At 40.6% G+C, this 15,331-nt stretch overlaps 1 protein-coding gene across 2 annotated transcripts in view; it reads right to left on the bottom strand.

The window, feature by feature from the left end:
- Positions 1-1,862: 1,862 nt before the first annotated feature.
- Positions 1,863-15,331, bottom strand: part of EGLN1 (egl-9 family hypoxia inducible factor 1) — a 164,414-nt gene continuing 150,945 nt past the window's right edge. For both annotated transcript variants that reach the window (XM_033938533.1, XM_033938534.1), the window contains exon 5: positions 1,863-2,396. In XM_033938533.1, coding sequence (XP_033794424.1) covers positions 2,332-2,396 — 65 coding nt within the window. In that variant the 3' untranslated portion in view covers positions 1,863-2,331. The remainder of the gene's footprint in view (positions 2,397-15,331) is intronic.

Here is a 15,331-nt window from a genome sequence, read left to right as displayed (position 1 = left end):
TCTGTTTCATAGGTTTCAGTCTTGATTCCCTTGCCTTCCGAGTTGGTACCAGCCGATAACGGTATCCCCTCCTGAGGAAGAGTCCACGAAACTCGAGTCGGGGGGGGTCATCGATTTTATTATGGCTATAGTTTATCACTCATGCACGTTTGAGCACAGGCACTTTAATCAAGACTATGGTTACAGATATCATCTTCCATCAACCACTCACCAGTTCAGATAAGTAAATCAGTTATATTTCATTACAGTTGGTTTGCATCGTATTGGGACCGTAAAGAGCGATGATGGTCCCACACTAACCGTAGTCTTGTGTTACCACAGACTAAAAAGGTTACGGGTCTGAGCACTTTACAAATATTTTGTGATATATAATTATTTATTAGAGCTGTGATTTTGTGAGATATATAGGACTAACATATTCTCAGAAGAAAACATCTGTCAGAGAATTTCTTCACCCCCTTTATTAATCTGAATGCCTTAAATTGCAGCAGCTTATTAACTGCATCCAGCAAGGATTTTCCTATTAATCTGATGTAAAGAACCAAAATAAGATAACTTTTATAATAAAGTTACTCCCTCCAGCCCCAAATATTTACATTTAAGTTCATTCTTACAGTACATTACAATATATCCTCAACAAATATTTAAATCTAATCAATACTTGGTCAAGGTGTTATTTCAAATTATAATAGATAAACATCCAATAGCAAATACTGAAATGTATTTGAAATCTCTTTGGAAAAAGTATTTTGCATTCAAAGTTCCCCACCTGTTTCCTTGCTTATGTCAGCTTTTTGAATTAAATCCTTCAAAACCAATATAGTGTTACAATAGCAGTGAAAAATCTGACCCACATTAAAGAAGTCAAGAAATTTTCATTCAAACATTATTGGCTAATATATACTGATAGGGAGTTCTCATTTTAGAAACCCTCCTGGAAAACAGATTCCACACATTAGTCTGTGTATAATTCCAAACATCTTTACACAATCATACTTGGGAACATCCTTTCCACACCAGAGGGCCCCAAATCTTGCAAACAAAAGTATGCAGAATATATTTTCTCATATACTGTAAGAAGATCAAGTGACAGAATCAGCTGGGTACTTGCAAAGAGGAAGAAATATCAGTAAACAAAGCCCCCTCCCCCCCTTAAGCAGAAAGAACAAAGGAATCATATTACTTGGCCTCTTTTCTCCCAAAAATTCTATTTTTACCAACACCACTCATGCCTGGTGCTTCAATCAGTATAGTGGCTAATATTCTTCCAGTGAGCATGTTTGGAGAAAATGTCACTCAAAAAAAAATATTGGGCCCCTTTCCCAAGAGAATTTTTGCTGGGACAGGCATTAAATTAACTGAAAGAATATAAACATGTCTTGCCAGTTGAAACATGAACATTCCAATATTAATTTAAAAAAAAGTAATCTAGAAAGACTAAAGGTATTCTTTTCTTAGTTATCACTAAACTGAAGCCAATAGAATTTATTATTTTCCTTAATATATTAAGAAATCAAAAGAGCTAGATCCACCTTGTGCTGAGGTCAAATATCGCCTAGAGAAGATAAAATAGGCTAGACATATATTTAAATAAAATGGAATAAAAACATGCACATTCATGAATCAAAGCAAAACTGATGCTTTATCCTCCTTCCATCCCCCCTGCAGAAATACACTTTCATTAAAACAGTAAACAGCAGCAATTTTTTAAAAAAAATTCAAATGAGTTTTAAGATGTAACTACATCAATAAGGTATTTAGCTAGCAATTAAAGTGCGCCTTTTCTGACTGTAGATACATAGATTTTAAAAAAGCCTGTTTGCAGTTACTGGCAATTACATTGTCAGGATAGGTTATGCGTGGCAGGAGAGAAAAACTAAACAGTTTTAGAAAAATAGATCAATATTTTTGGAAAACATTACTGTACTTTTTTTTTTTAACTTGATTTTGATGAACTGTACCTTCTTAAAAAGTTACCTAGAATTAGGATACGGAGATGAGATATATATAAAGATGACCTGCATTACACTGGAGAAGACACATAAAACCTAAGGATGGCAAATTTCTGCATAGAGCACTTGGTTCATGTTCATAAGGGTACATAGCTTGTTGATTGCTTATATACTTCACATAAGCAAAACCATCACTAAGAAAGAGAGCTCCACAAAGTCTTCAGTCTGGTGCAACACAAGAACACTGTTTCAGATTCCTTATAACACTGGCTGGTTGTCAATTCTCTTTTATCCCATTTATTCACATTCATAAGTTATCCAGAAAACTTCAAAATTTCAAGCCAAGAAGGGTGGCAGAAATATTGCTGGATTAGATACTTTAAAAAACTTCTTTCCCGATTGTTTCAGAAGGTTTATTAAGTTCAACTCTAACACCTTTTTCACCTGTAAAGAAAGAAAAAAAATAGATTCAGGACAGCATGAAATATCTACTACAGCCTTTCCAGTGCCACAGTCTTAAGAAAACAATATTAACCAGCTCTAGGAAGCCAGTCTTCAAAAGCATAAACAGAATTAGAACAAGAACTACTGGTATTTTGCTGTAAAAGTTAATTTGCATTGCACTTAACACAGTAATGCTAACTACAGTTTTAGACTTAGTCAGTATTTTAATTCCCTAACAGCATTCAGATTTTATTTCTGAGAGTTTGCCCTAAAGATAGCCTTTTCTTCAGCAGTTCTCCATTGAATACCAACAAAAATAGTGCTTTACAGTTGGAGGGCCCAAGGGTGATCACACTGAAGTAGCCTAAAGATCAGCATCAGATGAAAAGAGAACTGCTTAGGGGGCAACAGATACAGAGGGCACATGAGAATGGAGAACACAAAGAAAAGTGATAGCATGTATGAGAGCAAAAGGAGGTGACAAGAGGGTGGAATAGAAGAAACAGAGGTGGAAGAGAGTCAATAATGTGAGAAATTGAAGGAAAAGACATGGAGAAAAGAAATAATAGGAAAGGGATGGGATATGGAAGGGCTGGGAAGAAAAAGATTCCCTGTTTGGTATATTCATACTAGGAGGCAAAAAATAAGAGAGAGTATTTCCCCAGTTAGGCAAAACCTAATTGATTGTTTCTCTTTCACAAATTCCAATAACTCATGTTTCCCTGGAGAACAACCATTATAATCCAATCCCTTGTATGTATTTTAATGCTAAGTCTGTCGTTAATGAGCTTACGCTACTGAATGGCATGATATCATCATCTGAATTAGGATTAGCTTTTATTGTCTAAACCTTGCTTAATGATTTGGGGCTCCTTTTACTAAGCTGCGCTATATTTCGCAGTTTAGTAAAAGGAGCCCACAGACAGTCCAGAATTATCTCATTTATGTCCTCTAGGCCAGTGTTTTTCAACCGCTGTTCCGCGGCACACTAGTGTGCCGCGAGATGTTGCCTGGTGTGCCGTACGGTCAGGACCGCCATCAGGGCAGTACCACCAGTCTAGGGAGAGGGGCGGTCCGCCCCACGTGGACAGGAGAGAGCTGGACGGGGGACCCGCGGAGTTTAATACATCTCGAGCCGCGAGGCTCGTCTTCTGTTCCTGCCTGCCCTGCAGCTAACATATAGCCGATCGCAAGCGTTCCCCGATGTCAGCGCTGACGTCGGAGGGAGGGCTTAAGCAAAGCCTGCCCTCCGACGTCAGCGCTGACGTCGGAGAATACTTCCGTTCGGCTATTTGTGCGCGGCAGGGCAGGCAGGAAGCAGAAGACAAGCCTCGCGGCTTGAGCTTCGTTTTGCTGAGAAAGTTGCAAAGATGGGCTGGGAGGCAAACACGGAACACAAAAGGAGGGAGAGAGTGCGTTTTGGACACAAGGCATGAACTTGGGAGAGAGGAAGGGAGGGAAAGAGATGCTGAGGTGGGGGAGGGAATGCGTTTTTGGACACAGAAGAAATGGACTTGGGAGAGAGGAAGGGAGGGAAAGAGATGCTGAGGTGGGGGAGGGAATGCGTTTTTGGACACAGAAGAAATGGACTTGGGAGAGAGGAAGGGAGGGAAAGAGATGCTGAGGTGGGGGAGGGAATGCGTTTTTGGACACAGAAGAAATGGACTTGGGAGAGAGGAAGGGAGGGAAAGAGATGCTGAGGTGGGGGAGGGAATGAGTGTTTGGACACAGAAGGCATGGACTTTGGAGAGAGGAAGGGAGGGAAAGAGATGGTTGTGTACACGGGGAATAGAAGAAAGGAGAATTTTTGGTCATAGGGAGGGAGTGAGGTACAGATAGTGGCATACCAGGGTGGGGGGGGCGGTCTGCCCCACCCCGGGTTTACGTCCCAAGGGGGTGCACAGCTGGCCACCCTCCAGTGTTGTCCCTAGGCCGGCAAACTGCGGCTCTTTAGCCACTTGAGTGCCACCGCCGCCAATGGTGTTGTTGGCGGTGGCAGCATTATAAAATACTTTCTTTGTGTTTATTTGATTCCTATTCAATAGAATTACTTTATATATATAGTCAATATAGGCACAGAGTTAAATTTTTTAACATTTTCTAATGGTGGTGTGCCTCGTGATTTTTTTCATGAAACAAGTGTGCCTTTGCCCAAAAAAGGTTGAAAAACACTGCTCTAGGCTATAGTATATTACAACTTCCTAGATTAGATAAATGTGGTAGAGGTCTGGCAATTGTGTACAAAATTTTTTTCATCTGACTAACTGATTCTATTTCATCATCAGATTTAGAATGTATGATATGTAAACTACTGCATGAGAATATTACAGCTAGCTCTTTGGGAATATTATTTATCACCCTCCTGGGTCCTGGTATAAGTCAGTTACTAAAATACAGTAAATAATTTCCTTATATGCTTGTTGATTTACTAGTTGTTTTTTTTTTTTGTTTTAGGTGATATTAATTTACCCCTGGAATTATATGATAATAGGATATTGGATTTTAAGAAAGTCTTGGTATCTTGCTCTTTAAATTTAATGCTATCTAGATCTACTCATGAAAAAGGCCATTCCCTTAATTTTGTAGCTGTATCTTATTTTAATGCTTTATCTATGGTAGTCTATGGACTGACTACTATTTATTAGCTTTCAACTTGCATTTGGTACATGGGTTATTTTACTCAAAATTATCAATGAAAAATTATTAAAGCAAGAGGAAGTCAGGTCATGCTGTCTATTGGGATACAGTTACACCATCGTTGGATTTTCAAATTCTCAAAAAATGCTTAATTGCTTGGGATCAGGTAATAACAGTAAGTATATTAAATAAGTTAGCTCCTGTTAAGGAAAAATCCATAAGAATTAGTAGGATTAATTCCTGGTATACTGCAGAAAGAAAACCAAAAAGGTAGATAAAATATGTCAGAAAAATAATTCAATTCAATCTAAATTAGTTTGGAAATCTGCAATTAAAACTTATAAATTGCATATATTTCAGCAGCTAAAAAAATTAATTATGTTTCAGAAATAGGACTGGGTAAAAGTAATCCTAAAACGTTATTTCAACATGCATAATCTGATTGTGCCTCCTATTTTAGGAGCTGCTGTAGAGCAATCTCAACCATCAGCACAGGACCTTGCTGATTTCTTTTTAGATAAAATAGTTATGGTTCGTCAAGATCTAGAGCAGTGTTCTTCAACCTTTTTATACCCATGGACCAGCAGAAATAAAAGAATTATTTTGTGGACCGGCAAACTACTAAGACCGAAATAAAAAACACATTTTCGCCCCGTCTCCGCAAGCTCGGTGCCCACAAACCATCTGATCCCATTTGCACAAGCCTGTTATGATTTTATATTGAACGTATTTTATTAAAGTATAAAAAGAAACAATATTCTGTACAATTGTCATTTTATAAATATAAATATTTAGAGCAAGGATCAACAAAACCCCTGTCTCCCCTCCCCTTCCACATATATCCCCTCTACTATCAAGAAAACTGAACAAGCCAAATTATTACAGAATGCTACACAGAAATATCATGCTAACAGAATACTGCAGTCACACATAATAGGATTAGTGTTAGGCTTTGCAGTCCCCAGTTATGTCTCTAGCAGGATATATATTTCAAATCTGATATATTATAATGACAAAATAGAAATAAAATGATTTTTTTCTACCTTTTGTGGTCTCTGCTTTCATCTTCTTTCCACTCTTCCTTCCAGCGTCTGCCCGTTCCATCCACTGTCTGGCCTCTCCCCCTTCCATATGTATCTGACTTCTTTCTATGCCCCTCCCCCCTTTCCATCCAGCCTGTGCCTCCTCTCTCCTTTTTACATCATTCATTCCAGCTTCACTGCTTTCTTCATTTTTATCTCTCCTACACCAGACCTAGCATCTTTATCCCTCTCTCATTTCTCTGCTGACCCCCTTTCCAGCATCAATCTCTCTCTACTTTCTCATTCCTGTCTCTCCCCTTTCCCTCCTCTAATCTCCCTGCCAGCTGTTTCCTTCCTTTTTTCCTTCTCCCTTCCCTCCTCCCCCTATCTAACAGTAGCTCTCTTCCCATCCCAGCAGCATCTCTCTTTCTACCTCTCTCCAAGTACAGTAGCAGCTCTCCCTTTATCCAGCAGCTTCCCAGCCTCCAACAGTGGCTTCCTCTCCTTCCAGAAGCTCTCAGTACTTGCCTGCAGCAGTGATTTCCTTAGGCAGCCTTGGGTCCGTTGCCCCCCCTACCCCCGAGGAAAGGGGAAGTTGCCAAAGTGAATCACTGCCCTGGTAAGTACAGAGCTGCTAGGAGAGGAGACAGCCACTGTTGAAGGCTCCCCATGATCTTACTCCTGCTGTGCCCTGCACATTTGCGACCCCCCCAAGCCGGCAAGAACAGCTTTGTACTGCAGGCCCTGCCGCCCAAGACGAGCCGGAGGCCCCTACCCGCCGCATCCTGCACGTGGGCAGACTCTCAGCACAGATGCTGCTGATGGCCCCAATCCACAAGCTGACACCTCCCGCGCACGCTGACCATCTCCCTTCTACTTGTACCTTCCCCGCAGCCCTCTTCGGCGACTCGGCAGGGGCAGCGATCAAGATAGGCTGCCGACGTCGGGCATTCCCTCTCTGAGTCCTGCCTATTTTGTTTCAACTTCCTGTTTCCGCATAGGCGAGACTCACAGAGGGAATGCCCGACGTCGGCAGCCTGTCTTGATCGCCCGAGGCTGGGAGGAACAGAAAATTTCCGCGAACACCACCAGGGTAGGAAATTTAATGGTGTCCATCTCGCCGGCCCTGTGCGGACCGGCAGGAATTTTCTGTGGACCGGCGGTTGAAGAACTGTGAGCTAGACAAAACTTCCTGACCTACTATACAAAATGATAATATCATAGATGCTCCCACTTTAGGAATTAGTGCAGATCAGGTATGTGATAAATTTGATGCCATAACTATCGAAGATTTAAATCCTCTGTTAAAGAGCTTTTCTACATATTCTTGTGTTTTTGATAAATGTCTTTCGTATCTTTTCTCTAAGATTCCAGATGCTATGATTTCATGCTTGTTACTTTTAACAACTTGCTATCAGAAGGGTCTTTATCAGACCATCATCAAAAGTTTCTTTCAATACCTCAACCTCAAATATTTACACCAACTCCCCTGGAATTCCTCAAGACTCCATCCTTTCACCATTGCTTTTCAACATTTTTCTATCCCCTTTATTGACAGTCAATCTATCGGGTTTTCCGTTTACGCCTACACAGATGATATACAACTCCTGCATCCTCTGGACACTGAAGATCCCAATGACATAACTGATATAAATACTAAATTAGAGCAAGTTAATCAGTGGCTCAAAGAAAACATGTTAGCTCTCAATATATCTAAATCAAAGACTATGCTGTTCCCATGGAAAGAAGATCTTACAATGCCTTCTCAAATTCACCTAAACAATATTCCACTACAAATGGTCACCTCTATAAAAATCCTGGGAGTAGTGCTTAATCACAAACTTTCTTACCACGATCAGATCAGCTTAGTGGTTAAAAATTGCTTTTACCAACTACGTTTAATCAGATCTTTAGCAAAGGTGTTGGAACCAGCAGCTTTAAATGTAGGCCATTCTGAGCTACTGGGAGGACGGGATAAAAATCTAAATAAATAAATAATTTAACTTAACAATCAGCTTATATACCGCAGGATCATGAAGTTCTATGCGGTTATCAAAAGATTATAATAGTATTCACTTGTGATTCTGAGACTAGACTACTGCAATTCATTATACCAAGGTATTAAAAAAAATGAGAAGGCTGCAAATAATTCAAAACACGGCAATAAAAGTTATTGCAAATTCAAAAACGTTTGACCATGTGACACCTCTTTTGAAAAATGTCCACTGGCTTCCAATTTCTTATAGAATCACTTATAAATTGGCTCTTATAATTTTCAAAATTCAGTTATCAAAATCACCCATATTTCTTGATAGACTCCTTATACCCTACACTCCATCCAGAACATTAAGATCAACTGAACACCATCTTCTTTCCATGCCTTCCTTGAAAATCATTAGCACAAGGCGCGCTGCTATATTTTCGATTACAGCCCCATATCTCTGGTTACCTGAGAAATGAAACAGCATTAGATAGATTCAAAGGCTCCCTCAAAATTTTCCTCTATAAGGATGCTTTTGAAACTTAGACTGAAGGATTAAGACTTTCATGTTTAAATTTCTTAAATGCGTATTTTCTTTTACCTTCTTTCCATATTTCTATTTATCCCCTCCCTTTCTGCACTATTACTTTTGTAGTTCTTTCCCTTTTCCATCCTGTACCAGTCCAGTTTTGTACGTCTGTTTGTACATTATTGTCCCCCCATTTTAGAATTGCTTAGAAATTTTTGATAAGTGTGTATATCAAATTTTAAATAAAACTTGAAACGTGAAACTCATGACAGAGCACTGAGAGGTGGAGGGCTGCTGGTCATCGAGCTTATACACAGAGGGTGTCAGAAATGACATTTGAAATGGAAGCTGATTTGAAAAGGCAATACACTGAGGCAATACACTGAGGCAATACACTGAGGGAGTTTTTGAGACACACCCTTCTGCAGATTCTTGATTAATGGGAAGCAACAGCTATAGTGCAGAATCCTGTGTGTTAGAAAGAAGATTAGCAAGGTCAGAAGCTAATCTTCCATTCAGTGGTGATACTTGATTGATAATAACAAATTAGATCTTATGAAATTATATTTTTGTTAGTTGGATATTTTTTTATAAACCAGACAAAAAGATAATGCAAAGTGATCTGCACTAAATTTCATACCTCAGATACATAACCTCTTGTAGTCTAAAATCATACAATAAACCACTATCAAAGCAATAAGTGAGCAAGCAAATAGGACTATATACAGGGAATAGTGTGGAGGTGGAAAATTCCATAAATGAAGCAGTTAGTCAATTATACTTGTGGCACACTTAAGGAAAGTTAGGGATGTTTGTAGTTCTTTCCCATTTCTTTCAACAGATCCCAAAACTCCTAACAGCAGAAGAGTGGCTGGGAAACTTTGTGTAATCAAGATTATCACTTTTACTACTGCTTCCTCTGTACATATGGATATCCTGATCTGCAGGGAAGAACCAGTTCAGTGTGAAAGATACCTTGAGATTGACTCCTTGAGGAAACAAGTGGCAGATCTGAGAGAGAGGGTGGCAAGGCTGAGAAATATCTGAGACAATAAGGACCATAAGGATGAGGTAGGCAAAGAGACAGACAGAATTCTAGCAGAGAAGCAGGTAAAACAAGATCACAATATAAAGCCTGGCATTGAATGCCTCAACTACTTGATTCAACACCCTGACTCTATTATCCCTTGAAAAGGAAGAAGAACTGGAGCTCATAAACCCTAAACTACAGTGTGATGGATAGGAGTAGTTGAACTTACTTTTGAGATGCATGGAGCATTAGTCTGCTGACCAGACATAATATCTCTGAAGCTATGTTGTCTGCCAGGTGCCAAATTTTGAGATGTTATGGAGAGATTGCAGAAAATTATCAAGCCTACTATTATCTATTGCTGCTCATCCACATCATCACAAATGATACTGCTAGATACTGCATAGAATATATAAAAATGACTTCAGTGGAGAAAGGAAAAATAGATGCACAGATGATCCTGCCAATCAAAGATAAGACCAAGGCTGAGAAGCATTCTGGAGATGAATGTGTTATTGCATAGATGGTATTGATGGAACATTTTGGTTTTCTGATCAATGGAATATTTCAAGGTTTGCTGAGTGGAGGTGACATCTACTTTTGGAAAAATGGGTGAAACATCTTCTAAGCAGACTTGCAAATGTACAGAACAGGATTTTGAACTAATGTAGGTCTAAGAATGGATGGATTAAAACCCCCAGGTAATTCCGGAACTTGGAGGCTGGATGGTGGCTGGCTGACAGTTGAGCTCCCTCCTTTTAAACAACACTTCTTCATCTATTTAATTATTTAATTATTAAAAACACCAGCAGGAGTTCCTGGAGAGAGTTGAACGTGGGAGCCCTTACTCCGCCCCTCTCCCAGACCAGCGGGGGACCCGAATTTAAAAATCTAAAGCGCCAATGGCGCACAGCCTTTACCGGACTCCCTCCAGCCACCAGCAGGAGTTCCTGGGGAGAGTTGAGCGTGGGAGCCCTTGCTCCGCCCCTCTCCCAGACCAGCGGGGGACCCGAATTTAAAAATCTAAAGCGCCAACGGCGCACAGCCTTTACCGGACCCCCTTCAACCACCAGCAGGAGATCCTGGGGAGAGTTGAACGTGGGAGCCCTTGCTCCGCCCTTCTCCCAGACCAGCGGGGGACCCGAATTAAAAAAATCTAAAGCGCCAACGGCACACAGCCTTTACCGGACTCCCTCCAGCCACCATCAGGAGTTCCTGGGGAGAGTTGCTCCGCCCCGAAGCCCAGAGACTCTCATTGCTCTCCTCAGAAGCAGCTCCCTGCCTTCGGGTCTGCTCCTCTCTTCGGCCCGGTGACTTCGGGTAGCGTGGGAATCCTGCTCCGCCCCCGAATTACCCTGCTGGACCGAGTTTTCTTCAAGAGCAGCACCTCTGGGCATGGCCTGATCGCCACGGAGACCACACGAATGGTGTAACAGCTCCTCTTACACACACCTAAATTCAAATAAAACTGTGCTTTTATACTTTATTATTTTTACATAGTCGGGTATATTTTGCTGCCAGAATCCTCAAATCCTTAAAGCGTCGGCGAAATCGGCAAAAAAAAAAAAAAAGAAAAAAGATCTGAATTCTCCAGCACTGCTCAGCAGTAAGAGGCCTGGGGTCACGAGCGTCCCTGAGCTCTTTAGCCTGCCTAACGAATAAAATTATTCGAACTGTTTCTGCCTCACCTGTGGGCCTTTCGACGGTTGTGTATGTGTGGAGCCGTTTAAAAGTGCGCATCAGACAGGAATGCCGGTAAGATCGGCAAAAATGCCTAAACATAAATCAGCCTGCTCCGCGCTCAAAATGGCGGCGGCGCCGACTCCCGCTCTAACCTCTGCGCACTGGGGTGAATGGGCCCAAGAAATTTCGAAAATGGTCACCGCGGCCCTGGAAGATAAACTTCTTAAATTACAGTCGGCTGTAGACTGTATTAATGATCGTTTTGAAGCACATGCTGGCCGTATTGCAGCAGTGGAGCAGAGGGTGTCTGAAGATGAGGATGCAGCACTGCAGGATCGCGAGAATGTGATTGCTTTGCAGACTCAAGTGGCAGCATTGACAACACGATTGGATGATCAGGAGAACCGTCAACGCCGCAATAATCTACGAGTTGTGGGGCTACCTGAACTCCGAGCTGACCAAGATCTCTACCACTTTTTTCAGATTTGGTTCCCAAAGCAGCTTGGCCTGGTGACCCCAGTGACTGGATTTCTTTGCGAGCGGGCACACCGCTTGGGCCAACGTATGGAGGATAACAACCGCTCGCGAGCAGCAATTGCTAGATATATAAACTGGAAAGACAAAGAGCTCATCATGCAAGCCTTTCGGAAATCTGGTCGACTTGAATATGAAGGTCAAAAACTGCTACTATTCAATGACTATTCCTTACATGTATCCACCCTTCGCAAGGCGATGGTGCCGCTATGTTCCACGCTTCATCGTCGGGGAGTGCGGTTTGCACTTGTGTATCCGGCGTCTCTACGCATATGGAGTGATGGGAAACCACATACCTTCACAGACAGAGTAGCTGCACAACAATTTATAGACTCTATGCCTGTGATAGTGGCTAGCGGTACCCCAGTGATGGATCCAGCGGTTTAATTCTACTTGACATCAACCGTGCAGTTTCCTTTGAGGTCTCTGCTTGCTCAAATCAATTCCAGACTTGGTACTCCAGATTGTGCCAAGAAGCTCTTATCTCACCATGCTATGTAATGAAATACATATATTGCATAGTCTGCTAAGTTAAGCACATTAATCTCATGTTTTCTATTATTGATTAGGTGTGGATTTTGCTAGTTGTACCATATGTGTTACTCTTCCGTTCTCACAGGAGCACCCTTAAAATGTTTTAAAATATGCATGATAATGTAGTCTATTTCTTTTCTGACCATACATTATGCTGATATTACTGACTTCTTTTCTCTTATTTTCATGTTCTATTTTTCTTCTTAGACAGGAGTGTCTGCCTGACCTTACAAATATATCAGTTATCTTTTCTAGACAGAGGAGATATACTCTATGTTTCACCACTGCATATCATATACTATGGCTGATTTACATGTTTTCTCCTTTAATGTGAATGGTCTGAACTATCCCATTAAAAGAAAAAAGATAGCTAATTATGTGTCCAACAAACACCCTGATATAGTTTTCTTGCAAGAAACCCACCTCCCACCCGCTGCTGCCACGAAATTCCAACTAAAGGGATTTTCCACTCACTTATATTCCCCTGCAAGTCATCAAAAGAAAAATGGTGTTTCAATATTTCTCAATGATAAACTTTCTCCCGTTATTCATTCTTTTAAAACAGACACGGAGGGAAGATGGTGTCTGGTACATGCTGCGGTGCACTCAGTGAATTTTGTTTTTCTCAATATATATGGCCTGGTTAAAGATCACCCGGAATTTTTCAAAGAGATTCAGCTGGCGCTGGTTGAATTTGGTTCTTGTTCTCTGATATTGGGAGGAGATTTTAATCAAATCCAAGACTTATATATTGATAGATCTTCTTCTTGCAAACCCTCCAAATCCAAGTCTTTCACAGCTCTTCATGCTCTAAATGATGCCTTCTCCCTTGTGGATCCTTGGCGCTTACTTCACCCGAAAGGCAGAGAATACACACACTTTTCACCACCACATAATACCTACTCGAGAATTGATTTCTTTCTCCTATCCTCTTCTCTTATTCAAGATCTTACCAATACTATCATACATCCAATCTCTCTCACGGATCATGCTGCCGTCTCTTTATATATTTCCATCTCGGCTCCACGCAAAGAATCCCCCTCTTGGCGGCTGAACAACGCTTTACTCCTAGATGAGGAAACTGTTGAAAAAATCAATTCTTTCACAGCGGAATTTTTTGAAAATAACTCTAAAGATCCTGAAGTCTGTCCTTCCATTGTCTGGGAAGCATACAAAGCAACCCTTAGAGGTGAATTGATAAAAATTGCCTCTTGGAAAAAGAAACAGTCCATGATAAAAGAAAAAAACTTAGAAAATTCTATTAAAACATTAGAATTACAACATATGTCTAATCACCTACATGACCCAGCTACTCTCCAACATATCCAAAAACTTAAATATGAATATAATACTTTAGTTTCATGTACAGTCAGGCGTGATATCTTCATTTCCAATTCTGGTCATTATATGGGAGATAATCTTATGGGTCACCCTTTGGCCAGATACCTTAAAATTAAATCCAAAAGACTACATATCACGGCTATTCAAGATACATCAGGTCAATTAGTCAAAACCAGATCTTTAATCTCCTCTCAATTCGAAAATTTTTATGCTTCATTATACTAATCCGAATTTGCTGCTCCTGAATCAGATATAGACTCCTTTCTTTCCTCCTTAACTCATCCGACCATATCGGATTCTGTTAAATTGGAACTAGATTCCCCGATAAATATATCAGAAATAGAAGCTGCCATATCTTCCCTACCTGCTGGGAAAGCCTCCGGCCCGGACGGCTTTACTAACGAATTCTTTAAACAATTTCGCACCATCTTAGCCCCTCATCTCCTTACATATTATGATTTCCTCCATTCCACTCCGGACAAACAATTCAATTTCACTGAAGCCACCATTGTAGTAATTCCTAAACTTGACAGAGACGCCACCTTGGTTAAAAACTTCCGCCCTATCTCTCTCCTTAACTTAGATTACAAGATAATGGCAAAATTATTTGCATTAAGACTTACCAAAGTGATTCCATCTCTTATACATAAAGATCAAACAGGGTTCATTAAACAAAGATATATAGGAGATAACCTGCGCCTCTTTCACCATATTAACGCTCACGCTAAAACAATGTCAGACCCTATAATAGGCCTAGCTATTGATGCTGAAAAAGCCTTTGACCGGGTGGAGTGGCCTTTTCTTTTCCGTGTCCTGAAATGGTATAATTTTGGCTCATTCTTCACGAATTGGATAGAAGCGTTATATCACCAACCCACAGCTCGTATTCTGATTAACAACTCTTTATCCAATAAATTTTCCCTTCAAAGAGGTACTTGACAGGGCTGTCCTCTCTCACCATTGCTATTTAATTTAGTGTTGGAGCCTCTTCTTTCTGCTATTAGACAAAGCCCCTTAATTACCGGTATTCCCTCCTCTGATCGAGACTTCAAATTAGCAGCCTATGCTGATGATGTTTTAATTTTTCTTAGGAACCCTCTATCCTCTCTTCCTCATCTTATACATATTGTCAAACAATATTCCCTCCTATCCGGATTCTCTGTCAATTGGGAGAAATCAGAGATCTTCCCTCTGAATGATAACATTCTTCAATCAGATCTGGCTCATTTTCCCTTCTCATGGTCACATGAAGCTGTGAAATACTTGGAGATTTTAATACATAAGGATCCGGTTCTTGCTCAAGATCTTAATATATCTAAAGTCAAAAATCTAGTTCTAAATACTACATCTCGATGGTCTCCACTTTTTTTGTCTTGGTGGGGTAGAATAACATCCATCAAAATGACCCTAGCACCTCAAATTAATTACACTCTCTCTATGCTTCCTCTTTTATGCCGGAAGTCGTTTTTTCATTGGCTAAATAGGAAGCTATCTGAATTCATTTGGAACAAGAAAAAACCTCGAATTGCTCTCGCCAAGCTGAAAGCCTCTAAGATTAACGGTGGTCTTAACTTCCTGGATTTCTATCATTATTATATTGCTTCACTAACTAAATATGGAGCTTACTGGGTTACTGACTCCTAT

Source organism: Geotrypetes seraphini, chromosome 3 (assembly GCF_902459505.1).
Source record: "Geotrypetes seraphini chromosome 3, aGeoSer1.1, whole genome shotgun sequence".
In the NCBI taxonomy this organism is placed as follows: domain Eukaryota; kingdom Metazoa; phylum Chordata; class Amphibia; order Gymnophiona; family Dermophiidae; genus Geotrypetes; species Geotrypetes seraphini.
This window is presented reverse-complemented; position numbering and strand designations above follow the sequence as displayed.